The sequence below is a fragment of the Atractosteus spatula genome, chromosome 4, assembly GCF_055471065.1.
Source record: "Atractosteus spatula isolate fAtrSpa1 chromosome 4, fAtrSpa1.hap1, whole genome shotgun sequence".
NCBI lineage: Eukaryota > Metazoa > Chordata > Actinopteri > Semionotiformes > Lepisosteidae > Atractosteus > Atractosteus spatula.
This window is the reverse complement of record NC_142709.1, coordinates 5,802,446-5,829,595: the sequence shown is the minus strand read 5'-3', so window position 1 is coordinate 5,829,595 and position 27,150 is coordinate 5,802,446. Positions and strand designations below refer to the sequence as shown.

Below are 27,150 nucleotides of genomic sequence, written 5' to 3'. Positions count from 1 at the left end.
ACCCCAGTCCCTCACCCTGATTCACTCGGTGCTGCACACGCAGTCGTGTCACTGACATTGACTTGGCCAATGTGACCAACGAGCAGGTTGATGTTTCATTGCAGGTTCCTGGCAGCTGTGAGGGCCAGTATTGGGACTGTACGGAACATCCTACCTGAAGCCTGGGGTTGGCCACATGGGGGTGTTTGAATGACAAAAGCTCAGCACAGAAGGCTCCGTCTCTGGTGTCAGTAGCTTCAAGTACCTGGGACAAAGGATGCAAAACTAATTTACAGCTCTCCTGCCATCCAGCCAGAAGAGGACACTGAAAGTCAAGGCAGAGTTATCTCACGATAAAAACAAGTCTATCCTCATTCAAGCCTCATAACATATTTTTGAATAGCTGTAAGGTCGTAAATTACACAATACCTGTTGGAGGTACTGATTTATTGTTATGTGTGCCATTGACGATATTCAAGCTGTTTTTTTTTTCCTGCGCTGATGTTGGCTCCGTGATGGAAAGCCTAATGAAAGAGGGAAATAGTTTATTCTTTTGTGAAACGACAAGCATGGACACATAATTATAAGATCAACCAAAATTATTCACGAAACGCGTGATTTAAACGGATAGGAGGATACGGCTTCAAACACAAAAATCATCTGGTGGGTAAAATATGAATTACCCTAACGTTCTTCACAATCCATATTTGTTCGCGTCTTTTACGCGTGCTGCGTTTTCTTTCGCAGAACCAGGACTTGCATTTCCTTTTGCAAGTTTTTTGTCACGACAACACAGTCATACCGTCAGTCATTCAACGACGTTTGGAAACGTTGACGTTTCAAAGAAGAAGAAAAAAAACCCACCGGTAGCGATGCCTCCTCAGTTACACGGTCACTAGACGCGTTTTGATTTCACGTTGGAGTACTCACAATTAGCATGAACACAACCCTGCATATACTTTGCACCTCCAATCCTATTTTTGTCCCGGCATCAGAGATGCACCTCCGCGACTTGGGACCGCTGCTGCACACACTACTGCAGCGAGCAGGCAGGCGCGTAAGGTCATGCGCACGATCTGCTTCCTGTTGGCAGCGTCCATGACCGTGCTACCTGTTAAAGACACAGCATTAATAATTTTAATGTAACTTTCACAGTCTCTGATTGTGCCATACAGCGCCAGGCGTTTTTTCTTTTTAGTAAGGTGTATGTGAAGTCTAAAATGCATTCATGAAATGTTCTGCTTGTGCTTAGGACGCCGTGCGAAATGCAAATGGTGTGTGGTGACAGCGAATCTTAATGCTGTCATCCAGTGTGAATGGCTCAGATCACGTTTTTTTTGCCTCAATATTGTCCGAGAACAACTGGCACCGCGTTCGTGTTCAGTATGCCCAATGATTAAGTTATTCTAAGTCTTTATGAATACGGTATCCCCCCTTTCAAAAAGAACTGTCAGGATATAGTAGGAGCATTGCAAGATACGGAAAAACTGTTTCGGGGTTTTACGAGTCCAGACCTAAACTATCTGGTGCAACTATATCCCTTTAATTTCTTTTTGAACTACTGTCAAGTGCAGACTAGAAAAAAAAATCCTCCCAAGATGCACTGGCTAGGAGGTGGAGAAAGAAGCCATTTTGTTGGTATTTGTTTTCCAAAGATGAAGCTGCTGAGATTGTTCAGTGGAGTTTATAGAGTGGAGTTTCCACATCCGTAAAGAACTGGCGATGGTATAATGACGAACTTTTTAGCGACAGAAAAGCAGGGTGTCGTGGATGTACCTGCCACAGACTGTAGATAGTTTTTGTCCTTTTTTTTTGCGCGTCGGTCAAGTGCAACGTACTTCTTGCTGCACCTACACGAGAATAAATTAATACTAACAGGTTCCAGGAGGCTCATGGCGAGGAAGTAATGTTGGTGGAGTACGTGACAAAAGCACATTGTAGCGACCTGTCAAGGATCGGGGATTCGGGACACCGGACACATGCATGATATAACAGCAAGCCTAACAATTTTCCAAGAGACTTCCTCTAAGAGACACTATCACTCGGGCACTTTGCACCCAGTTCAGAGGAGGAAAGTCTTCGCTTGCACTGTCCGTGCCGTCCATCTGTAACGATGGCAGAAGACATCCGCCACAGCACGAAGGCAAACTTCTCCGCGCTGGCCGAGCACACCAACGGCCTCACTAAAACTTCCACGCTCGCCTCCAAGCCAGGGGCCTCCAAGAAACTAGTCATTAAAAACTTCAAAGGTAGGTCCGGCGGAAAGGACGCGAGCTCCGCAGCCAGACTTGGCGACTGCTGGCAATTGGCACATGTGGGATAAACGGAATAAGCCCAGTTTTTTTTTTAAAAAAATTGTCTAGCTATAATGTATCCTTAAACATTTCTTTTGACTAAAAAAAAATAATACAATAGTAGAATTTAGCCAACTAGGTTGGTTCTAAACGAGCTTTAGCTGTTTAGCGCATCAGGATGACTTTAATTTAAATGCCTGGGACTGTAGTGGTAACTAGTGTCGGTGAGGTTGTTGGGTTTTTTTTTTGTGTGTGTGTGTGTGGCCTTATTACATAACAGTTTGGACTTAATTCCGTGCACATTCTAGAAAGGGTGCCGCAGAGGTCGCCATTCGTACAGGCGCACTCGGGGACGAGTGTAGACTCATTATTATTAACCACCTCGGCTTTAACTTCTTGGACGCCGCCTGGCTGACCCGTCGCTCTCTCCTGCCTGCGAGGCTCTGGAATGAGCGCAGCTCCCAGGGGCGCCGTGGCTCCGAGCCCCCGCACCCGTTCTCGAAAACTGAGAAACCGTTGGTGTTTTTCGCTCATTTTTACCTTCTTCACAAACCTGGCGTGCCTCGCAGCCCGGGCTAAGAGCCACTGCACTAGAGAGGATGTTCGTGCAACGTTTACAAATGGGGGGGGAAATGTGGATTGCTCACATTTTCTTCTTCTTATTCTTTATGCCCTCAATATACCCAATGATAGGGCCGTTTGTACTGAATGAGCGATGTAAACCTACACGAAGCTACACAGGTCAGAAGTTTCTCTAAATACATGAGCTGTACTGCGGTGCTGGACTCAGTGCAGCTACAGTACTGTACCTTACACCCAGCAACACCAACACAAGTAAGAGGGCACTTCTGTACATACAGTATATGTATGGGCTACGGGCGGTCTTTTTTTTCATTCCCCCAAAAGCTTCAGTTCATACATCTTTCCGGAGATGAGAAACCAGACAGGTTCTTTTAATATTCGTTTTAGGCTTTAGATCTTGAGGCTGGCCTGAATAAAATTCTGTTTGAAAAATTTGACGCCGCGTTGCGGTCAGTTTGCTCCTTTATGAACGTTACTGATTTAAGGACTGATACAAGGGATCCTTGGAAAATAATAATAGATACGGTAAGAGGTCTTGCCTTTATGCATTTTTGGTTTTTGTCAGTTAGTGACAAGTATTTTTGCACCCTCAACATCCGTGTTACTGATTACCGATTACTGAGCGCAGAGTGCGTAGAGTCCCGCATTTGGTCAGGTGATGGATAACGAATTCTAGTTAATTAAGGACACGGGGGAAATAACTTGTTTCCAGACGTTATGCAAATCCAGACAAACCTTACATGGACGAAGCTGGAATAAGAAGTGTCCATTGAACCGGAATGCTACAAAAGGAAAACGCAGATGAAGGTGGAAATCAATTTTCCCGGCCGGTTCCTGCCCTGTTTTGAAGGCGAGGGGCCGGAGTGTCGGACAGTGCTTCGGGGTCCTGGCTCGCTTTCCCACCGGTTATGGACACTTGGTGAAAGCAGCTTTGCACGTTGCAGAGCTGAAGAGGAAGAGGCACACAGGTCGTGTCGCACCGTAAATAACTCTAGGGGATCACTGACGCGATTGACGAGCCACTTCAGGCGGCGTCTCCCTGTAGTAGTGGGGGCTGCACACCTGCGTTTTTCTGGAAATGTCAGGTGCCTCTGTTCTTGTGTAAATACGTACTGTTTATTAGGCCGAGTGTACTTTGAGAAAGTTAAATGATTAATACTCCGGCAACGCACCTTTGTTATAGTTCAGCTGGGTAGCTGCGCCAGCATGCGTAGTCTGCGCATCTGTTATATAAACAAAATCAAAACACATCCCCTCCGGAGTCCTTTAGTCTGTTGACTGTGGTTTCAGTGTGTGTCGCCAAGCTCTTCATACTGCTTCCGGGCATTTTCAGCTGATGGATGTTGTCGAAAGTGGGACGAAGTTAGTTGTTGGCCTGGGAGTTACTGGTCAGGACTACCTCACTACCTGAGGATTATCTGGAAAGCGCTCATGGTGGGGCCTACCGAAGTGGTTCACCTCTGAAGAATTGTCCCCCTGTGAATGAGTAGTGGCTGTAGCCCATTAAGGACCACTTGTTACTTCAACGTCCTCGTTCAGAATTGCTATCTAGGCTGGACAATAGAGTACAACTCTTGCAAAGAAGAACAAGATCTGCCAGTTAACGTTTCTGGGTCTTGAAGTCAGGGATAATCTTTTGATTGTTACAGGATGTTGAGTCCAAGCTGTTATCAAGTTGATTATCAGGGTACATCCAGGATGTCAACACAAACCTGTTCCTAGCCCTGAGAGCCTGTGAGTCTACAGTATATTGTGGAAAAAAATGCGAGCATGCTATAGAAATACAAAAATTCTGTAAATCACCAGTTCTGAAATGAGGCTTATTTACTGACACTTTTTTTGGTCATTTTACAGTAGCACTCTGAACTCTGGTGCTCAGTGATTTCATGGGTGTTCTGATTTAATTTAGTTTTGTGTTTTCAGATAGACCAAAGCTCTCAGAAACCTACACTCAGGAAACATGGCTGAAACTTCAGGAAGCTGTCGGAGCCATACAGAACAGCACTTCCATTAAGTACAACCTCGAGGAGCTCTATCAGGTAAGTCTGTCGTTTTCATATCCTGAGCATAAAAAGATGAGCATGTATGATTTTACATTAAGCATGTATGAGTGACATTAAATATTGATTAAATGTTTTTCTTGTCATTTTGATTAGTCAGACTGTGGTGCGCTTGACTGTTGTATAAGCACTAAATCACCTCATTGGTGAGTGTTGATTGAGCACAGGAGATACAGGTGAAAGTCAAGAAAAACACAAGAAGGAACGTCTATGCCCTCTTTTATCAAGGGAAGAGTGCTTTTTCTCATCTTTATGTTGGAGACTGGGCTAAGTCACTTCAGGAGGACTGAGCAACAGTGAGTTTGCAAATGTTTGCATACGTCCGAATAGCTGATCGTGAAGCCCAAGCTTTATGGTCTTAGCAGGAGTGTCTCATCGGTACTGAAGTGCATTTGACTGATGGCAACCTGACTGCGTGGCACCGTGTTGAATCTCTCCTGTTGCCCATCCTGACATGACAACATTCCAGCAGGACAGTGCACATCCTCATGCTTCCTGTGAGGTGAACATGTGACAGTCATACCGTGGATACCCTTCACAGCAGGCTTGAGCCCCAGGCTTGAACTAGGACCATGTGTGACATCTAGCGCTAAACGACCAGTCAGCAGTTGAAGATTTCTTCCAGAATCTGCTGTAATGGAGTCCCACAAGACCGCATCTGTGACCTGGTGCAGCTCATAAATGTGCTTTTTACCTGACTAATGAAATGCATTCGTGAAAAACCAAATCAGCCTCTTAGAATTAGTAGGTTTGGGAAAGCACTTGTAAGTGTGGTATTCCTGTAGGTGAGCTGTACAGTGTTATGGTTAGAGTGTTCTGAAAGTTCAAATTCAAGTTCACGTTTATTTTTCATTCCAGCCATTTACAAGTATACATTGGAATGAAATATCGTTCCTCCTGGTCCACGATGCAAATACAGGCAGGACACAGACAGACATTGAAGACAGGATACACATAGTGCAAAGTGCAGATAGTGCAAATTAGGAAGCAATACATAATGCAATACACACATCACACTGGGGGGATTTAAACCCTGTTTCTGGAACTGGAGAGGGTGCAAGTAGATTCCAGGGTGTTGAGGAGCCTGACAGCCTGCATGAAGAAGCTGTTACAGAGTCTGGTGGAGCTAGATGGAGTCCCACAAGACCACATCTGTGACCTTGTGCCAAGCACGTGTCAGTACCAGCCTGATACTTTTCTCATGAGTGTCATGTCGTTACAATAACATTTTCGAGTGCAAGATTGTAATGTTTCTGTAGATAAGTTTGTGAATTTGTTGTAAGTTTCTTTTCATGTTCAGTATGTCTCCCAACTGCTTCGGTAACATTTGTTAATCGGGCCTGCCCACCAGTTGTTTGCATAGGACTAGATATGGGTGTAGACTTCTTTGCATTGAACGTTCCTGTCTTTCTCATTGTCACACCTGATGTGTTTCACTTTCAGCATTTTCCTACTTTGTAACTTACATTTTGTGAACATAGTTCACTCTTTCTTTAATGCAAACCTTTCCTAGGTTTTGTCCGAGTTAAGTCTGATAACTGGTGTCTCTGGAGAAGCCTGTCAGCTTGGTTGCCCACATTATGGTCACAGATGCGGACGGATTTGTTTCGAGTGCTAGACATCCTGTTTGCTAAGCATTATGGGCATATAAGTCATGTGATTAGTTATAGCAGCTGTATGGTGATGCTGAATCACTTCATGAGGATGGTAGACTAAACACAGGCTGACCAGAGCGATGGACGTGACACATTCTGACCAATACAGAATTGCAAAAGGCAGCACCCTTGTTCTGAGGTGTTGGTACCGCCAGCAATTTTAATTCTTGTTTGTAACCCAAGGGGCTATAGCAATATATAGCAATATCTGCTCTCTGCTCTCATCTGTATGAGATATTTAAGCTTTTTGGTTCTTTTTTTAATTCCTAAATTTCTGATCGGAAGGTACAGAGTTAAAAGTAAAAAAAACAAAAACAGCTGGACAGTGAACTGAAATTCTGATTGCTGTTTTTCTTGAAGCTTCGCTAAAGCACGGTTGTACTGTTTGTAGAGAACAATTCTGTAGATAAAAGTTGCACGCAGGGTGGTCCTCAGTTGCTCAGCTGGCAGAGGAGCTCACGTTTAGCCCAGGCTAAATCCAGAGGTCAAGGGTTTGAGCCTGGGTCATGTGACTCTCCAGCCGCCTGGGTCCTGCAGGCTCGGGGCCACGTCAGTGAGGGAATAGCCCCTCCCCCAGGTGGCGCTGTGCACCCTGTCTGAAGAGGAATGTGCGGGTAGTAGGCACCATCTACACCTCTTCAGTCGCCCCTTGTGGGTACAGGCTCCTCGTTGGAGCCGCGACAGAAAAATCTTTGGCAATTCAAGATCGTGCGAGTGGTAACAAATAAGAAATTGTTCCAATAAATCTCTGGTTACATACTGAGCTGCTTACTGTATTGTGAATAAAGAAGCATTCCTTTATTCGCACCAGACTTGAGCCCCATTCAGCGTTTTTGGTGTGAACTCGGACGGTATGTGACATCAGGAGATAAAAGACCAGTCAACAGTTGCATATTCTTCCAGAAGCTGCTGTAGGAGTGAAGCGGAGTCCCACAAGACCCCATCTGTGACCTGGAGCAGCTGTCAAATGTGCTCTTTACCTTTGCGTTTTTGCAGATGAGCAGTTTTCACAAAGCTGTTCTGTGGATTCCATCATAATGACTAATGAAACACATCTGTGAAAAACCAAATCAGCATCTTAGAGCTGTAGAGTTACTAGGCTTGGGAAAGCACCTGTAAACATGGTATTCCTGTTGGTGAGCTGTCCAGTGTTATGGTCCGGTCGTTCCTAGTATGTGCTGAGAAAACTGATCTCACATTTTGATTTTTAGTTCGTTCATATCCTGCTAGACAGTGTTCTGTTTACACTCTACTGTTGCTGGAGTACGGAAGCGTATTGCTGCTACCAAGGGAAAAAAAATCCTCACGGTTATCTCGTAATTACAAGAAGAATTTTTCTCGTAATTATGACTTCGTAATTATCGTGTATTTTATGTTCTCACGCGATAGCACAATTGTCATATAATACCTATATTGCAAAGGAACATGTTAAAGGTTTATTCCATGCTGAAAAGAGAAGAAAAGAAACACAGCGTTTTGGCTGTGAGGGCTTTTTTTCTCTTTATTTATTCCATGCTGAAAAGAAGGAAAAAAAGTTCCATGAAGCCCTCACAGCCAAAACGTTGTTTCTTTTCTTCTCTGTTCAGCATGGAATAAACCTTTAATTTATTCCTTGAATACTATAGCGCTTTCGGGTTCTCGTTGGTATGCGCCCTCGCGGCTCACCGCATCAGGTCGGCCCTCCACCGCTGGGGCTCGAACCCGGGTCTCCGGCGTCACTAAACAGGGAGCCAGCCGGCTGAGCTAAAGGGAGAACTCCCCTCAGCCCGGCAGCGGAGGTCCCTGCTATTCACCGCCCTGGCAGCCGGCTCGCACAACCCGTAATGTCGGCCGTGTCCGTTACAATACCTATATCGCTACGGGCAGACTTCTAGTTTTAAGCAGTGGAAGTGATTGCACATGTAACTGTTCATAATGGAACCATCAATGCTTTGATCTCTAAATCCCACAAAACAGGTCCTCATGCTTGTAATGATTCTGTTCATATTTGCTGAAAATGGCAAGATTTCGTTATGACTAAACCCCAGTCGAAATCCGTACAAATTCTGCAGCGCTGGACATTGACACAATCATTAAACCGAAAGTGCCAGCCAAGCTTCTACATGCATTCAGTGCACAACGTAGCAGGTTGTACATACATTGACGTAAGCATTGCTATAAGATAGTTATGCTATGAGATAATTTGTTATCTCGTAATGACGAGATAAGGGAACAAATTATTTTTTTTCCCTTAATGGCAGCAATGTGCTTCCGTACTGGAGTGCAAAGCGCTGGAGCCATGTCTGAGTTTCTAAATAAGACATGGACGATTGAGAAGTTGTGAGAAATGTTAGCTTTGTTGTTTACAACTGTTGATGTTTGTTTATGGTCATCTTTCATAAACAAGTTTTTAATTAAAATTATCTTTATACTAATTTTCATCTTTCTCTATATTTTCCTAGGCAGTGGAGAACCTGTGTTCTTATAAAGTGTCTCCTACGCTCTACAAACAGCTCAGGCAGGTGTGTGAAGGTCATGTCAAAGCACAGATCCATCAGTTCAGAGAATATCCTTTTCCTGGCTTGGCGAGAGCACTGAAACACAAGACGTAGTTTCAGTCCTCAGGGTTGTTTTGGTTCGGTTCAGTTGATTTTGAATTTGTCGGGGGACATGTTTTGGAAGTCATCGTGACTATTTGGTAACACAAAGCAGTGGGCGCTTTGAGACCCGGCTTACCTGCCAGCATGTTGCAGGGTGTGAAGCAGTGGGTCTCAGCCTCTGAAACACAATGTCCATCTTTCAGTGAACACATAACCACAGGCCCCCTCTTGCTGTATGGAATAATATATATTTTTTAAAAAACCCTCCAAAATACAAATGCTATTTGTAAACTTATTCTTACATCGATGAAAAATATTTTTTCGTTTAAAAACAGTGAAACGGATTGAAGGTAGTGTGATCTGAACTCGCAGTCAAGCTTCATTTGATTTAATTTATGAGTTTGCCTCAGACCTGACAAATGTGAGCTCTGCTGCATATTGGCCCAGATTTTGACATGTGGGAGAAAGGACGCCGCGCCAGTCCCTGTGAGCATCAAGTCTGTTGCGGTCTTTCTTTCTGATCGTTGGAAGTATGGCATACCCAGCCTCGCGCAGACAGGTGGGCGAAAACGGCACAAGGGTGGCTTGCCTGTTTTGTGGGGTAGACAGGAATGTATTTCAAACACAACGTCTCCAAAGAAAAACTGAGGGAAGATGACACATCTGCCTGAGACAGATTTTGTTTGGGTTGTGTTTTCTTCCATCATGGTATGAGGTTAATGCGGGGAAGGACTACTAAAACGTGTTAAGTTAAACAGCGGTTGATTCGATGGCTGGTAGCAAATACAATTCAGTGACTAAGACACCGAATATCGAGAGAAACTCGATTAGAAGGCGAGCCTTTTTTTTTTTTGCTCGTACATGGATGTAAAAAATGTTGCTTTATAAAAATGCCCTATGTATTTCGAATTAGCTGTATAGACAAACTCTCGCGCCTCCCTTTTGATCCTTAAATGCCTCCTTTAGTGGGGGTGCATCCCACCGGTTGAGAACCCTAGTGACTTAAGTCAGAAACTTGGGGGGACATGAGGTGTGTGGTGACCGGTTGTCACCTCAGGTTTGCACCAAAACGGGCACTTAGAAGCTTCATCACTTCATCGTGGGGAAAAAAGGCCAGACGCAAGCTATTTCTCCTAGTCGCTGACTCTGCTCCCTTTAACAGTTTCTGTTAAACTCACAGCTGCTTTTTTCCCCCCCTTCCGTTATTGCTTTGCTGTTAAATCATCTACTCTAGGTGTATGCAGTGTGCCATTCTTTTTCGTAACTTTAATTATTTGCAGTGCTGTCATCGAAAATAGTTTCTCCTTTAATAGAGATGGTGTGAGCGTGGCATCCTGGAAACATTTGGGCAGTTTCAGGTCGTCTCCCAGAGTCGAGAGCTCTTGTCGGAGAATGTTAAGGGCACTGTCACTCCTGACATTTTTTTTCTGTAGTGGATATGTTGGCTCTTGGGGATATCCCGTTGGAATTCTGGGAAGTTGTGTAGCAAGCAGAATGAGGTGATTCGGGGTAATTATTAAAATCTTGCCCCCAGCGGGAAGCAGCAAGAGCCCTCTGTAATTGACAGAGTCAGGTTTGCCCCCTTTTTTGAAGCATAGCAACCTTCACTCCAGATCAGAACGATCACACTGTGGAGGTGGTGTGTTAGTTCGTGTCCACAGTGCTTAAATAAAATCATCAGGAATTGCATCACGTCCCTCTGCTTTGTTGATTAAGGCCGATAAAGGCATTAAGGCTGATAAAGTTCCTAACTTGTCTCTCATCGTGAGATGGAATTGAGCATGGATCTTCGGAACACACCTCCCGGCACGCGTGGGATGTCTTCTTTTGCTTAATCCGTTCTCCACTTTCTTTACGTCTCAGAGGGACCGATCTTTGGGTACTTGGGCCGTTATCAGTGCTTGTGGCCGTAAACTACGAGTACCTTTTGCCCGCAAGAACTTGAGCTTTTTTTGCCTTGCGTGTCCCCCACCATTCCCCTCCCCCGGCCTGAGAGTAGAGCAGATCCCTGACTCGACCTTATCGGCGACCCTCAGGTTCATGGACGACAGCCCCCCTCGACCGCGATGAGCAGCCAGCGCTGAGGACGAGAAGCGTGAGGCTGGGGGGGGGACAGAAATTCTGTAGTACTGATGTAGAGGCCGTGCGGTGCAGGTCCGTGTGTGCTGATGGTCCACACTGCTCCTTTCTCACTCGTTCCTGGCCCCTAGCTGGAGGGCAGAGTGTGCTTATCTGTGGTCTGCAGGCCTGTGATAAAACAGCTTTGATAGGGAGAAGGAAGGGTGGGCAAAAGGTTAAAAGTTCATTTTAATTACTTCTTAGAAAAGCATGCTCGCTAGTCACTCACGCATCTGTCCCTAGGTGGCAGTATGTGCCTGAGGCTGCCAGCGTCTTAAAACGGTGACTGTTGTGTTGTCTCCTGCAGTAGTTGTGCCAGTTTCGCAGTTTCACCTCTCTTAAAAATAGCTTCATTCTCTGTGGTTCTCACACTGCTTGTTAATAGCATTTCAACCCAACCCAGTGTTAGCTGTGTATACATGATCTTAATTTTTCCACAATTTGACACAATTCAGCAAAGATTTTGTTCCGACTAATGAATGTTTTGCATATTTTTCTAAACCTTTGGTTATTCAACTAGTTGAGTTTAAATTCCCACTGTTCTTCCGGTCAGGCTACAGTACGCTGTGCTAAACCTTTGTCACATGGGATCTGCCTCAGCTGGGTGAAAGTGTTTCTTTTAGTGGTGAAAGACGATGGCGGAGGTAGTTTGAGTCACAACTGGATGTTGTGATAAGGTCAAGTCTAGAACTGCCATCTTGTTCTTGGAGATTGTTCTGACTGTCGTCTTCAGGTGAGGACGAGACCACACAGTTCCCCCCTTCCTGATGCCGTGGGATTCGAAGAAATAGATGTTTTAAGAGAAACATGTTGAAAAGAGACTTAACCGGGAAGTCTGAGGACATTCACTGACCATCTGTTCTGCAGTGTTTTCAAAACTAACAAACAAAACAGCACCCCAGAATGTTAAATAACAGATACTTCTGTCGAATGTGTTGCATTTTTGAGTTTTGGGACCCTGCTGTTGAATTTACGGTGTACGTCAGCGCAGGAAATGTTCCCGAATTTAGACACGCTGCCTTCACATCAGAAACCAGGGCTGAAAAACAAAGAACTAAGATTTTCTGGTGAGGGGGAAAATCCTGTGTAATTTTGTTTTTCTTTTCCTTAATATTGGTTCACAGATTCTTTGGACTATGTTTCTTTTCTAAAAAGGATGAATAAATGTTGGCAGGATCACTGTAGGCAAATGGTAAGTTGATTTTTTTAATCATTTTTTTCCGTCCTAGAAAAGAAGACTCGCAGATATGCTCCATTGTTTGAGATGACGCACATGGGCCTTCTTTAGAAATCTGTGGGGAACGCATGACTAATAAACCTCAGCACCGTACCGATTTTTAGAAATGTTTTGTTCTTCAGAAGAAAGGGCATTAAAATGTTGGTGTTTTAGTGTGACCTTTTAAGACTGTAGATTTTGGTGATAAGTTGGACTGTCATTACATTAAAATAATACATGTTTTTTCATGTTTCTTGCAGATCATGATAAGGAGCATTTTCTTGTTTTTGGATCGCACATATGTGCTGCAGAACTCCATTTTACCATCCATTTGGTAAGTCCCAGGTGATTCTGAAATATATCCTTGGCCATCAGCTGTGATTCGTGGCTCCGGCTGCGACACCAGTGGGGTTTATGACGGATTCAAACCCGTTTCTGGCCCCTTGTTGAGATCTCCCGGATGGTTCCTCGCTGGCTGATATGAAATAGAAGGCGGTATTACTGACGCGGTGACGTCAGTTGATCGTGTGGCCGCAAAACAGGAGCCCTTCTGCCGTTTGTGCTCTGAACTGCGAGCCGGACTCGGTGCTGGGCCCTGTCCCCATCTCTCGCTCCGTGGCTGAGCGCTGGCTGTCTCTTCGCAGGGACATGGGGCTGGAGCTCTTCAGGACCCACATCATCAGTGACCGGCTGGTCCAGAGCCGGACGGCGGACGGCATCCTGGAGCTGGTGGAGCGGGAGCGGGGCGGCGAGGCCGTGGACAGGAGCCTGCTGCGCAGCCTGCTGGGCATGCTGTCGGACCTGCAGGTGTGTGGGCGGGCCGGAGGAACACCCTCCCTTGCGTAAAGGGTTACACCTGCTTGTGCCGTTTTGTTTTGTTATCGCTTTTTTTTTAACCCCCACCCCCCCCAACATTGGAGGACTTCTTTATTTTTTTTTTTCACTCTCTTTTTGTTAGACAATAACAAAAAAAAATAATTCAAAAAACTAATATTCTTAACATCCATTAACAGCCATTCAAGTATGTCTCTAATGGGCCCCAGACATTCCTATGCTCATAAGGTTTCCCCTGTAAATTATAGGATTTTAATTTCATTGCTGATGTCAGGACTTCCAAGAAGTCGACAGGGAATCCCTGCTCAGTGTGGTATTTCCGGGGATAATGCTGTCAAGTTACTGCTCCGAGATGATACTCCTGCGTGCATGGGTGAACAGCACTGATGATGTTCACAAGGTCCAAATGGGGAAAGTTTCAAACAGCCCTATTTTCCTAAACTACAGTAACTAATGGAGTGACGGAGCAGGACAAATATTTTTTTCTTGTCTGTCTTTGAGGTTAAATGCCGACACTGTTTTCCAGATGGCGTTTTTTTTTTTCTGTTTCTTCGCAGGTGTACAAGGATTCGTTTGAGCAGAAATTCCTGAAGGAAACAAATCGTTTGTACGCAGCAGAGGGCCAAAGATTAATGCAGGAGAGAGAGGTAAATGTAACCCAGCTCTTCCATCGTGCATTTTGAACCTGTGACAGGAGGGAAGGACATGTTCACTGCTAAGGACACCAACTACATCTTGTTCAGTCGCTCTGGCTGTTGACACCTGCTCTGCTTGCTTAGTCACACACCTAGCAATCTTACTAGAAAAAGAAATTATAGCATCAGATAGATTAAGCATTTGTGTGAGGCGTTTTAGTGGTATTAATCCAGGAGTTCAAATAATGGTTTTATTTCATACATAGAAAATGCTAACAGTTGTTCATAGAAAAGCAAGAATAAAATGCAAATAATTTTACAAAAACTTTATGCCGTCACAGGATGTAAACTGAGCTTCCTGGACAATGCAACATTATCATCTTTCCATCTTAAATACTGATTTCATTTTATCAAGTCATAGTCCTTTTATACAGTCTCCTGCTGAGTTTTCACTTTTGCTGCTCAAAGAATGAGTTAATCCCCTTGCCTAAGGAATGCTGTAATGCCACTGTTAGTAGAGACCTCACTTGTAAAGTGAGACACCCATGCTCATACAAACTGCATTGCACGAAGGCACTGCAGCTCTGCAGCTGTTCTCATCCCTGAATGTAGGGACACTGTATACATGTCATACAGTATGTGCAAGGTGAGTCCCAAAGCATGTTCAGCAAGATTTATCTCTGGTGTGCAGTAAAGAAGGAACGTGGAGTTAAATGGAGTAAGTTTGGAAATGTGCAGTGGTAGAGGTTTGATCCCAAAGAGTTCATTTTCCAGTGGCCCCCTCAAGCCGAGCTGCTGCTGTAACTGTAGCTGCCTAGTGTGGGCTGGGTATTTCTCCACTGTGTCACCTGAGATGTAGTGCATGACCTCACAGGTGTCAGAGGGGCATCCAGTTACATCTTACAAAACATATTTTTTGTCATTACCTGTCAGGCGTGTGGAAAGCTGCTGGAGTGTAGCGTTGCAGCCAGTCCAGTGAGATTGCGAAATGCACAAGTAATGTTTCTCTTGCACTGTCTACAGTAAGATCGATTTGACTTGATTAAACTGGCAAAGGAGCAGGCGTTTGTCCGCCTCGAACAGCAGCAATAATGTATCCAGGCAGGGGGAGGGGGAAGGCAGGAAAGAACATAGGCTGTTGGCCACAATGTTAGCTTTGTGTCCCCCTGCAGGTGCCGGAGTATCTGCACCACGTCAAGAGGCGCCTGGAGGAAGAGAACGACCGAGTGATTACATACCTGGATCAGAGCACACAGTGAGTGCATGCTGCAGTTATTCAAAGCCTGGCCTTTCAGAAGGGACTGGGATCACTCTGATGGACATGATCTCTGGTCACCACCAGTGAAGGATCCTCCTATTTCACCAGTACCTATGATCACCAGTACTCATAATGTACCAGCAGCTTGATCACTTACACTGCCCCTGGGAGCTGAAGAGCACAGGAGAGAATGTCGCTGATTAACTTGGAATAGCCGGAATGCAGGCGCATTAATCGGAAAGCTAGGGATTTGTCAAAGAAACCCTGAGAGGGTCCATATCATTTGCTAGAATGAAGTGGGTGCAAGTCTTTAATCTTGGCATCTCTTTTGATGACGAGGCTCATTATGGTAACTCATGTGAGCTCATCTTCTCAGCCTCTGTGACGTAAGGCATGTGACTTTTACCAGGCGACAGGCGTCACATGCTGCTGTCACACAGGTCAGATTCCGTCGAGTCAGCAGAATGGTTCTCATCCGGTTGATCAGACAAAGTACTGTGGATGCTGAGTATTGCAACAGTCTCTCGGCAACATTTGGCCTTGATGTCCCGTCGCAGTCAGCGCAAACTTCACTGACTGCTACAGTATATGAAGATGTCCAGTTTCAAGTCATTGGTGAGAAGTAAATGCATGCGCTGTTCAAGGTGAGAAGAAGTCTGTGGGCTAAAACAAATGTCTGAATTTGCCCTAAACAAAAAAAACTAAACAGCCTTGGCACTGAATGAATGCACCTGACAAGAAAAGAAATCAAACACTTCAGTCTGAGATGTTGATATTTCTTTGATGGTATTTTGGTGTTGAAATGACAGCACTGCGGATCCTTATTTATGACAGTACTGTAGTGCTCTTGCCTTGATGAACACCAGAGAGGTTACAAAGAGGAGGAGACCGTTTGCCTGGTGTAGCTCGTGGGGTTGCTAGGAGTAGCCGACACCTTGACTTTTTTCAAGCTGCGACAGCGAGGTGTGAGTTCGTACTTTGAACATGAGCATTCGCGTCATTTTTCAAAGTCCAGGCTTGCTTTTGTTTGAAGAAAAAAGTGCTTGGAAAAATTGCGCGTTATAACTTTGTGTGTTTTTTTTTTAAAAAAAACGGTTGATGTGACGAAACGGTTGATTCGTCCCAGATTTTAGCTGTCTGTTTGTTTTTAAACAGGAAGCAGCTCATTTGTACTGTGGAGAAGCAGCTGCTTGGTGAACACTTGACAGCCATTTTACAGAAAGGTACATTCGTGACTTGCTTGTGTTTTAATGTAATAAACCCTTCATGAAACAGAAATTACAAAGGCCCCGCCTTTCTAATTGAATATTCATCCTGTGAATGAACGTGTAGAGAAGGCTCCACAGCCGAACCTTTCTGTCTCTTTTCCTTTCCTTTTGGCATGGGATAAACTGGTGCGAATGTAAAGTTAAGGACGTAAAATTCATATTCTGCCGAAAACGAAGAGCATAGTTATGGCATCATCCCAACAGAGCTCTCCTTTCTTCGGCCATTCGGCGGGGCGTCGTAACCGCAGGAAAGAACCGAAGGCCCCAGAGACACTGCCCTCCTACGGGCTGTGAGCCGCCCCCAAGCCCCCTCCTGCCTTTGGCTCCCTGGTGCAGACGGTAACCTCCTGCCCTCTCGCTGTCGTGGCTCTGGCCCTCCGCAGGTCTGGACAGCCTGCTGAATGAGAACAGGATCGGCGAGCTCACCCTGCTCTATCAGCTCTACGGCAAGGTGAAGGGGGGCCTCCCTGCGCTGCTGCAGCACTGGAAGGAGTTCATCAAGGTAGGGCTGCCGGCTGCGGTTCTGGTCGCGCTCCTAACGGCCTCCGTCTCTGAACTGGCTTCATCGCTCTGCTCTCCTCCCCACTGAGAGCTGCTGTGTGGGGGAGAGTACTGGTGCAAGCAAAGTGCTTCTGAAGTTGCACAGCTGATGAAGGACTTCCGTCCGAAACGTCCTGTTTCTCCAGACACCTTGTGTACTACACCATAACTTTTCTAACCTCTCTCTATATATACATGCACATGGTTAATAGCTATTATGCACGCAGATAAGGTAGGCCTAGTAGTGATTAATAAATGCGGGCCGCGAGACTTGCTTTTAGCCATGGTTGTGGCCCAGTTGATAAAAAAGGTTGAGAACCACTGATCTAGAGCCACAGTATGTCGAGGGTTGGGTAGAATTCGTTTTTTTGTTATCACATCATTAATTAATGAAGTATGCTATGGTCAGATGTTACGGATGCAGACTTTTGTTTGAAAAACGTTGGGTTTCACTGCTCAGGCGATTCTAAATTGGGTCGACTGGGAAGCTTCCTCTTGAATGGGCACTCTTTGCCGACGAGTATTCAACAGCTACCGCTATAGACGGGGAAAAAACGCCTGAGAATCCTCCATGTCGGCTCATTGACAAGCAGTGGATGGTTCATTTTGGGGGTAAAATCGGTGATTCATGTGGTCTTGGGTCTATGGTCTATGGCAGTGGTTCCCAGTCCTGGTCCTGGTGACTCGCATACTTGTTGGTCTTTGTTTCTGCTGAGCCCTCAGTTACACAATCAAGCTCTTCATAATTTAATAATAAAAGAATCATCTGAACTGTTTGTACCTAGCCCTCTCCTTCAATGTGTTGGAGCTTTGACCATAGTATTTTAAAATCTCAAGCTTGTGCCTAGGAACAAAATGCAGATATTCCAATGAAGCAACTTCAGTTAAGGCTTCAGTGATCTGATGGAAGAGGACTGGAATGGAAACTGGCAGGTGTGTGGGGCACCAGGACCAGGACTGCGAACCACTGGCCTGTGGCCTGCGTCCGCGCGGACATCGTGCTGTTGTGAAGTGCTGTCTGGCTCTGTTTGTTGCCAGAACTTCGGAGCTACCATTGTGGCCACCCCCGAGAAGGACAAGGACATGGTGCAGGACCTGCTGGACTTCAAAGACAAGATTGACCGCATCACCGAGAGCTGCTTCCAGAAGAACGAGTCCTTCGTCAATTCCACGAAGGAGTCCTTTGAGACCTTCATCAACAAGAGACCCAACAAGCCTGCGGAGCTCATAGGTACACCTGCCCCACTCTTCTTACCAAGAACCTGAAGTGTCTTTCTTAGGGGATAACGAGCAGCTCTTTAATCCTTTTGGTATTTTGACTTTTTCTCTGTGGAATGATAATGAGATTATTGACTGTTGCAGATCGTTTAGAACTTGTCAGGAATTAAGATAATTGAAAACTACTGTAAAGCAGTGACTGTGTTGTATAATGGCACATTTAAGTCATAAAAAATAGTGGGTAAAACAATACAGATCTAACCCAGCGTGTTCTTGCATTCTCCTCGTTTCTAACATTCGTAAAATGCTGAACTTCTCTTTGTTCTTCCATTTTTTTATTGGTCCTCAGCCAAGTATGTTGATTCGAAGCTGCGCGCTGGGAATAAGGAAGCGACGGAGGAGGAGCTCGAGAGAATCCTGGATAAAATCATGATCATCTTCAGGTTCATTCACGGTGAGACGGGATCTGCTGCTGCTGCTGCTGCTGCTGCTGCTGCTGTGAGATGGCGGTGGCCCGAAACGGAGACGGTGTCCAGCCCCTGCCTGAATGCGTGGGCGGGTGTCGAGACGTGGTTATTGACTTGAGCTTTTGCAGAACGTTTTCACTGTTGCTTTATTCAGATTAAACGTAGAAAATTAATCTTCAGAACATGTAACTTGGATGCCGATGGTTATTTTTTGGTCCGCGTTTGTTGGGCAAGTAAATGTTAGATCTTAAACAGAACTGTTGTTCTGATGGGCCGGGGTGTGTTCCGCATGTGGTGCCGCTTTTTTTTTCTAAATCCCAGCACACATGATGTCGAGGGCTGCTTTCTTTTCGATCGCTCTCCTTTCGGGGGCTTCGTCTTGGATGATCTCTGCCGTTTCTTGAGCTTGAGTGGTGTCGCAGTGAGTGAGTCCCCCGTGATTTCAGTTGTTTTCGTGCTCTTGAACAGGAAAAGACGTGTTCGAGGCGTTTTACAAGAAGGACCTTGCGAAACGCCTGCTGGTTGGAAAGAGCGCTTCAGTAGATGCTGAGAAATCCATGCTGTCCAAGTTAAAACATGGTGAGTGCTTGGGCAGTCCTTATCCAACACATTTATGAGAGCTTTGAACGAGTGCACGGAAGGTCTGTAGTCACTGAGGTATTATGGGACTGATGTGGCCAGTTAAAGTGTCAGAATGCAGCTGAACGTCTTAGCATCCTACAATACTTTAGACTAATCAGTGATATCAAGGCTGTCTTATTAGAAAAGCCCTTAATAGTGTCCTAGTCATTCATACACGTCTTGCAGTTTTTCCTGCGTTTCTTCAGCCAGTATTTCTAGGGGAGCATATTAGAAATGGAGTTGCCAAGCTCTCTTTTCCCTCGTGTACTGAAGTGCAGAGGAACAGCAGCAGCTGTGCTTGTGAATGCATGTGTTGTGGTGAAGTGGTTCTCTGTTGCTGTCCTTCAATCTTCCTCAGAATGTGGAGCGGCCTTCACCAGCAAGCTGGAGGGGATGTTCAAGGACATGGAGCTGTCCAAAGACATAATGATCCAGTTCAAACAGGTAATTCACCTTTTATAATGAGCATCGCTTCTACCTATGCTTTGTGTCCAGTTTATAAAAGCCAACATTAAAGTTATTTTTGTAGATAAAGAGCTCAGTTTTAAGTAGCTTACTTCATCTGCGCTGATGGAACGGCGAAAAAAAAGCTCTGAGTTGTTGTGGGTGACAGTATTTCAAAGTATTTTTAGGCTTGGTCTTGGAAAAACTGGCCATGTGTTTCTTTGTTTTCAGTACATGCAAAACCAGAGTGACCCGGGCAACATCGAGCTCACCGTGAACATTCTCACGATGGGCTACTGGCCGACGTACACCCCCATGGAGGTGCATCTTCCTGCGGAGGTAAGCGCTTGGCTCCCGGCCCTGCTTGCTCGCCGCCAGCCGGGGCCCTGCGGTGACATTGACCTTGCTGCCGCTCTGTGGCCCTGTCGAGGCAGATGGTGAAGCTCCAGGAGGTGTTCAAGACGTTCTACCTGGGGAAGCACAGCGGCCGCAAGCTGCAGTGGCAGCCCACCCTGGGCCACGCCGTCCTCAAGTCAGAGTTTAAGGAGGTGAGAACGGCCCCGACACTCACTCACTCACTCACTCACTCACTCACTCACTCACTCACTCACTCACTCACTCACTCACTCACTCACTCACTCACTCACTCACTCACTCACTCACTCACTCACTCACTCACTCACTCACTCACCTTCTGTCGCTGACTGGTGTCCCACCCTGCAGCGTGCAGGAGTCTCCGGCTTTTCGTTAACCTGGAATCGTCTCATGTCAAGCAATCACACCATCCGTGTACTTCCTGCAATGTTCCATCTCCTTCTCCGTCAGTCGGTATCTTATCACACGCTTGCAGAACCGTCAAGTGTTCTCAATCAAGACTTGTTGCTTAGAAATGCAGAATACCACAGCATCGTCGCCGTCATCATCGCTGTCGGCAAATTACAACCGAACACAGGCTCCGAGCGAGAGGAAGGCTTTCGGCCCGTCTCGCTGATCTCCTCGGAGGATCTGATCTGATCTAGTCGTTTCTTACAAGCCGCTAGGGTATCGGCTTCAGCAGCGTGACTGTGTAACCTGTTCCGGACTCCGGCAAGCTGAAAGTCAGGCTTGTTAACATGATGGCATATTCTAGCTTTTTCCACTCTTTTGTTTTTTTGGTACAGCAAACAGCAATAGGAGATTTCTATAAAAACAAATTCCATGCAGCATAGAAAATGAAACCTGAGAACATGCTAGTTCTTTAATATCCTATGAGCCTCGTACTGGCAGAGGCAAAGCGAGTTGAAAGACACAATAAACAATTTATAACACGCTGCAATAGCAGAGTATTGAATATCTCAACCACTTACTATAATCGCCCACATGTATTTTTAATTTTGGCACTTACCCACTAACAACCACAGTATGAGGCAGCCTTGTTCCCATCCCGCAAAACCATGGTGATGGGGCAGCGTTACGTGCTCATTTTGTGTCTGATTTGTGTGTTGCTCTAGGTCCGTACTTTAAGCACACAGTTTTACGTATGATATAATCTAACATGTATGTTAAAGTACACCACATAGAAGTGTTGCTCTGCTCAGTTTAAGAACTAGATTTAAAGTTTTAGTTGAGGCTGTCTGCCCGTTTGCGGGAAGGAGTCTGGGTGGAGGCGAGAGCTGACAGTCACTGGTGTCCATGACAGTCTGAGGGGATGATGCTGTGCGTGCTGGCACACACTGGACTGGCACTGACTCTGGGGTTGCTTTCACAGGGGAAGAAGGAGGTGCAGGTTTCACTGTTCCAGACACTGGTCCTGCTCATGTTCAACGAAGGGGATGAGTTCACTCTGGAAGACATCAGATCTGCCACTGGAATAGGTACACTGCCCCATAAGAGTGGCTTGGCCAGTTTTGATGATTTTCATTAATGTGGTCCAAAGGCCCTGAAAACCACCTAAAAAACGTCCCTCGAATTTAATTTCCCTTGGTTGCTTTGTATGCTGTGTTGGTTGTGTAAGTGTACCCATGCTGAAGCTCGTCTTAAGCAGCAGAGTATAAAGACAAATTGTCATGGGAGCAAGGTGTCTTTGTGCTTTGCCCTGCTTTACATGCAGATTAAAGTGCCAGACCTGAATCCGTGACAGTCATTAGTTACTGTCAAAGTTATATAAACCAGAACTAACAAGAAGTGGAGATCTAAGTAAGGATTGTTTGTTTTTTGTTTTTTTGTTTGTATTTTAGGTAGCCAAGAATCCCTTTAATTCTAAAAGACCAAGAGACGTGTCTGAGTCATGTCACCGTAATGTCATGAGTTTTACATCTGTGACATGAGCATTGTGAAGCATACTACTTCATTTGTATTATTTTGCAGGTCGCTGCACAAAAGATCATTTTAGTGATGATGGAAAGGGGTGGGAAAAGGGGAAAAAATGTGTATTTTTCCATGCGAGAGGGATAAATTGCAGTTCCACGGTACATTCTGCATTTTTCTAAAAAGAGGCTTAAAAAGGTTGAGTGAGGAGCTGTTTGCACGCAAGTGCCTGTGAACTGACACATCGGAGGCCGCGGTGTAACAGCCAGTGGTGTGAATGAGCTGTGTCCGAGGGCAGAATGTAATCCGGTCAGTGTTGCTCACCCTGCTCACCCTGTGGCTGTCTCCCCAGAGGACAGCGAGTTGCGGAGGACGCTGCAGTCTCTGGCCTGTGGGAAAGCCCGGGTGCTCATCAAAGACCCCAAGGGCAAAGACGTGGAGGACGGAGACAGGTTCCTTTTCAACGGCGACTTCAAGCACAAGCTGTTCAGGATAAAGATCAACCAGATCCAGATGAAGGAGACCGTACGTAGTTTTCACACAGTACTTCACCAATGACCGGAAGAACCCTTGTTCTCCGTGTGCATTGGAACAAGGTTTTCGTCAGTATGAGTTGAAAGTATGTTTAAACTAGTCAGCGGTACGTGCGTTTCTGGGGGAGAATGAGAATTCGTATGGTGACATTCCATGTTTTATCTCAGTTTAATAAACTGACTCCGTGTAAATTAAATGGCAGTTTAATTGAAAATCTGCCACCAGAGGAAGAGTAATTATACAGCACGTTTACGCAATAGGTTTTTGAGAAAAGCCCGATGAATTGTAGTCTTGTATTTCTAGCTGACAGGGTGTAATGCTGAAAGGATTAGGAATTTCCTCCATTCATCAGTCTGGTATCATAAATACCCCCTTGTTCCGTCTTTACTCAAGACTGAGCACCAGACTCCCGCTTAATGTGGTTTGTTCTGGAAGCTCTTATCACAGCCTGTCTGTCTCTGAGGACTGTGTTTAAGTTGCCTGTGCAAAGTTTTTAGTGGAGATTTGAAGGGGAAGTCGATTCAGGATCTTGAACTGCTAACTGTTAGTCATTTATAGGATTATGAGGAAATCTCAGTATACTTTTTGTGGTATATCAGCTGTAGTTCCAGTGTTACGCCGGAATGTTCTGGGCACTGCACGGGCCACCGAGAATTACAGGCCGTGTGACCTTTGTCCTCTGCCCCGGGCAGCGGCCCGGCCTCCGTGTCGAGGTGCGTTGTGACCTCGGCCGCGGCCCTCACTATGCCCTCTCTCCGTGGCACCAGGTGGAGGAGCAAGTGAGCACCACCGAGCGCGTGTTCCAGGACAGGCAGTACCAGATCGACGCCGCCATCGTCCGCATCATGAAGATGAGGAAGACGCTGAGCCACACCCTGCTGGTGTCGGAGCTCTACAACCAGCTCAAGTTCCCGGTCAAGGTCTGTACACTCGTGCCCTGCGGCGTTCGGTTTGCTGACAACGACGGAAGGGGACTGTTGTGAACAGACAACAGTCTGTTGTGAATTTAAAAAAAAAAAGGATTCTATAACCTGGGTCTCCTTCTGAGCTGACGTTTTTTAATAAAATGAGCCAGTCAAATGATGATGGGTTTTTCTCTCTTTTGTTTTTTTTCCATCAAAACGTGAAGTGTTCTGTTATATGGAAAGCATGACCACATTGCAACACTTCAGAGTGCTTATTTCTGTGCAGAAATGCCCATGTTTTGTTTTTTCTCCTGCTTGCCCATACCTTGTCCAATTTTCTGGGAGGTATCAAATAACTACATGACAGCTTGTTGTCCTTTAGAGACAAAATTGTAAACAGTTAAAGAATCTGATGCCAGTAAGTTACCCAACTACCCAAGTTACTTTGCATACCACAAAATGATAAGCTGATAAAGCCAAGTAAGGGTGAACCTGTCTTTCTGCATGGTTCTGCTTTCTGGCATTGTTTAAACAGCCAGGGCTAATCAAGATTAAACATCCCCGAAGTTTCCATAATTAGGTTCTAATGTGACTTGACCATTCTGCATTCACCCTAATGATGCAGTGCTTGCTACATCAGATATAAAGCAAGAGATTTCAGTTTTCTTATAGTCACTGGCCAAAGAAATCCTGACTACTCTAATCTGATCCGTTGGGTTTGGTGGCTTCATTTATTTTTTGATCAATTGAGGAATTCCTGTCATAGTCTTGCCCCTTGTAGAGGCAGGTTTCCAAAGTGATTTGTAGCGTTTGATGAAGATGATCATCTCTTGGTTGGCGAGTGCCCTGGGCAGATGTGCACCGAGATGAGACGGCTCAACGTTGCGCACAACCTAGAAAAGAGTTTTCTGTGCCGCTCAGCGTAGTGGCCACACGTGATTCCTGCATGTAGGGCAATTACAGCTTTTAAAATGCTTATCTCCAAACCCCATCGGCAGGCAGAGCTCGGTCACAAGACCTGTTTGATTTGATCAAATACTGGACATGCTGTCCTGTGCTATAGAAAGTACTTTCACTAGCATCTGAGAAGGAATCAGTGTTCGCTGTCCGGTCGAGAAATACAATGTGCGTTATTTCCTTGTGTGTATTGAAAGCTCTTTTGCTTTTGCTTTCCCCCGATGCCCGCTGCAGCCTGGAGACCTGAAGAAGAGGATCGAGTCTCTCATCGACCGGGACTACATGGAGAGAGATAAGGACACTCCCAACCAGTATCACTACGTGGCGTAAAGTAAGTGCCGCTGGCAGTCGTGGCCCGGACTGCGCTGCACTGCTGGGCGGCTCTCCGCGAGACGCCGGGCTGCTGTCCCGACAGCCCCGCCCCGCCCCTGCGCGCGCTGTCGGCGGCCGGAGCGTCGCGCTTGCTTTCGCTCCTCGATCCTCGGCTTTCACTGTCGTTTTTGTTTGTTTGTTTTTTTCTCGGTTCGCTACAGCTCTCGACCTTTTCTGGCAGAGCCGGCGAGAAACGGGGAACGTTCTAACGTCTCGTGCCGTTCTGCGCTAGCGGACCATGACTGAGGTTCGCTCTGCAGGGGGAGGGTGGCGAAGTTGGCGTTCGTGCTAGCTGGCCGTGTCGTCGTCTTCAAGTCGAGGCGAAGTTGCGGCTAAGATGGCGCTAAGATTATGACCTGCTTGCTTCTGTTAGGTGGTCTACTCTTTTTGTAGCATCAAAAGAAATGTATTGCTTATAGATGCAACAGATTCAATTTAATTTAATTTAATTTCAGGAAAATTACAAGATTTTTCATGATACACACAGACATCCTTCCACTTTCAGTGCCCGATTAGTCCACTACAGCATGGCCATGTCTTATCTCGGCTGACAGCGAGCACAAGGGTACGCCTTCCTGACAAACGCAGTTTAGGGATACCTGTTGACCCGGATGGCATGCCCTTTGGATTGTGGGTACTAACAGGAGTAGAGCACCTGGCGAAGACCCATGCCACCCTGAGGTGAATGTGCTAGCTGCACACAGAAGAAGTCTGTCCCCGTCCCAAGAGCTGCGAGGCAGCCGCGCTCCCTCTTTCCACATGGCTCACTTTATCGTGCCGATGAACACTTGTCATCGCCGGGAGATTCCACACATGCTTCGCACCAAATCGCACGCGCTGCCCCACTCCTGTCGCAGAGCCTGGGCGAGCAGCGCTTGTTAGCTGGTCTCCGAGTCCTAGATCACCCCACAGAAGCTGAGAGGGGCGGGCAGGCAGGGTGTCCAGCAACATAACTGTCACATGGTCACCTCGCAAAAAGTGTCTGTTACACGAACGGCACGAGGGCGTACGTTGTGCTGCTGAAACGTCGTCACTCCCGGGACTTGATCTAGGGGTGGTGACCCTCAGTCACAACGTTTGGCTTTCTGTACAAGCCCAGCTCATCACGCTCGGATTTCCCCAAGCGTTTGTCTTTTGCGCAGAATGATCTGCCAGTTTTCGTGGTGGTCTGCGCTACCTTGATTCATTGCTCAAGAGGGATCGCCTCTGATGCAGTGGACTTGACACTGCGGAAACAGCCCTAAAGGTGGAGAGGGATGTGATGATCTTGGTGGGTTTTTGTGACTCATACTATTGCAGGTTGCAATCTATTATCGCAAAGCACTGCCCGACAGCTTAGCCCAGCTTCCAGCACACTGCTGGCTCCAACGCGTTGTTCTCCTGACTAGCAGAGCACGGCGATTCCTCTGTTTGCCTTTCCTGCCACGCTACAGGGCTCGGCATTCAACAGGTTAAATCACCTCGTCACATGTTGCCCAATCGGCCTAATCGTCTATTGACCTGATTCAGGGCTTATGCCACAAAGACACACGAGGGTGTCCCAGTCTTTCTTCATTGATTTTGCCAATCAGAACGACAAAAATATTCAATATCCAAAACTGGTATGCTTTAGTATTCTAAAAATATGCATGTATAAGTAGCGATGTTTCTTTTGATGTCCAGTATATTCACACCACCCTTATTTAGGTGATTTACAGATTTGTGCACACTGAGTTTAGTTGTTGAGGTCCTGTTTTTATGGAGTTAAGAGAGCAGTAACTTTTTAATAATAGGATGATGAATCTATAATAAGCCTAAAAAGTGCCATGCAGATCAGGCTTCTCTCACAGAGATGGGTGTATCAGTTAGCAGCACATGCTAAAAAACGTTTGTCTTTTCTAGTGTGTTTCAGCAGTTTTAAGCCAAATCTTTTCGGATTGATGCTAACGAGCTGTTATTTTTATTGTTTTTCTCCGATTAGGTAATGTTGATCCATTACAGTTTTGCCTCTTGAAACATAAATTGTAACCTACAGGGAGAACTCTCAAGTGCAATTTTACTGGTTCACTTTCAGTTGCCCTCACGTGGGCGTGATGAAGATACTATTAATGTAATTGAAAAAAAGGCAAGGTCTGGTAATTGATGGTGAGTTTGATGAGCACCTTGGTATACACTGTATATATGTTGTTGGGTATATGACGGAGTTGATTTTTGAGAATTGTGTGAGTTTTGTTCTGGTGGTATATTGCAGAATGTGATCATGTAGATGGGTGGCATTAATAAAACTGCTGTATTTGCTAAGTACTGTATAATAGCATTGTGGTATTTTATTAAAAAAAGCAATCTCGG

General features: G+C 45.8%; 2 protein-coding genes across 5 annotated transcripts in view; one reads left to right on the top strand and one right to left on the bottom strand.

Moving 5' to 3' along the window:
• The window catches only part of pcid2 (PCI domain containing 2), a 12,244-nt gene extending 8,598 nt beyond the window's left edge, over positions 1–3,646 (bottom strand). For both annotated transcript variants that reach the window (XM_088912487.1, XM_088912486.1), the window contains exons 1-4: positions 3,596–3,646; positions 910–1,090; positions 409–503; positions 155–244 (exon numbers count right to left, since the gene is read on the bottom strand). In XM_088912487.1, coding sequence (XP_088768613.1) covers positions 155–244; positions 409–444 — 126 coding nt within the window. In that variant the 5' untranslated portion in view covers positions 445–503; positions 910–1,090; positions 3,596–3,646. The remainder of the gene's footprint in view (positions 1–154; positions 245–408; positions 504–909; positions 1,091–3,595) is intronic.
• cul4a (cullin 4A) lies at positions 1,606–27,150 on the top strand. 3 transcript variants are annotated; one of them, XM_088912479.1, is made up of 20 exons: positions 1,606–2,228; positions 4,779–4,894; positions 9,012–9,116; positions 12,391–12,459; positions 12,744–12,817; positions 13,128–13,290; positions 13,875–13,964; positions 15,125–15,207; positions 16,366–16,433; positions 16,862–16,980; positions 18,057–18,249; positions 18,586–18,690; positions 19,172–19,282; positions 19,683–19,768; positions 20,000–20,107; positions 20,203–20,316; positions 21,516–21,621; positions 22,407–22,579; positions 23,356–23,508; positions 24,685–27,150. In XM_088912479.1, exons 1-20 carry the CDS (start codon positions 2,093–2,095, stop codon positions 24,778–24,780), a joined length of 2,268 nt encoding a protein of 755 aa, XP_088768605.1. In that variant the 5' UTR covers positions 1,606–2,092; the 3' UTR covers positions 24,781–27,150. The 3 variants fall into 3 exon arrangements, with proteins under 3 accessions (XP_088768605.1, XP_088768608.1, XP_088768607.1); XM_088912482.1 differs by having other exon boundaries at positions 1,607–2,228; positions 9,012–9,071; positions 12,392–12,459; XM_088912481.1 differs by lacking the exon at positions 9,012–9,116 and having other exon boundaries at positions 1,607–2,228; positions 12,392–12,459.

Coding starts and splice junctions, on each gene's coding strand:
- cul4a (XM_088912479.1), top strand. CDS start 2,093: ATGGCAGAAGACATCCGCCACAGCACGAAGGCAAACTTCTCCGCGCTG. Junction 16,434..16,861: donor GACAGCCATTTTACAGAAAG/GTACATTCGTGA, acceptor GGCCCTCCGCAG/GTCTGGACAGCCTGCTGAAT. Junction 19,283..19,682: donor GCTGTCCAAGTTAAAACATG/GTGAGTGCTTGG, acceptor AATCTTCCTCAG/AATGTGGAGCGGCCTTCACC.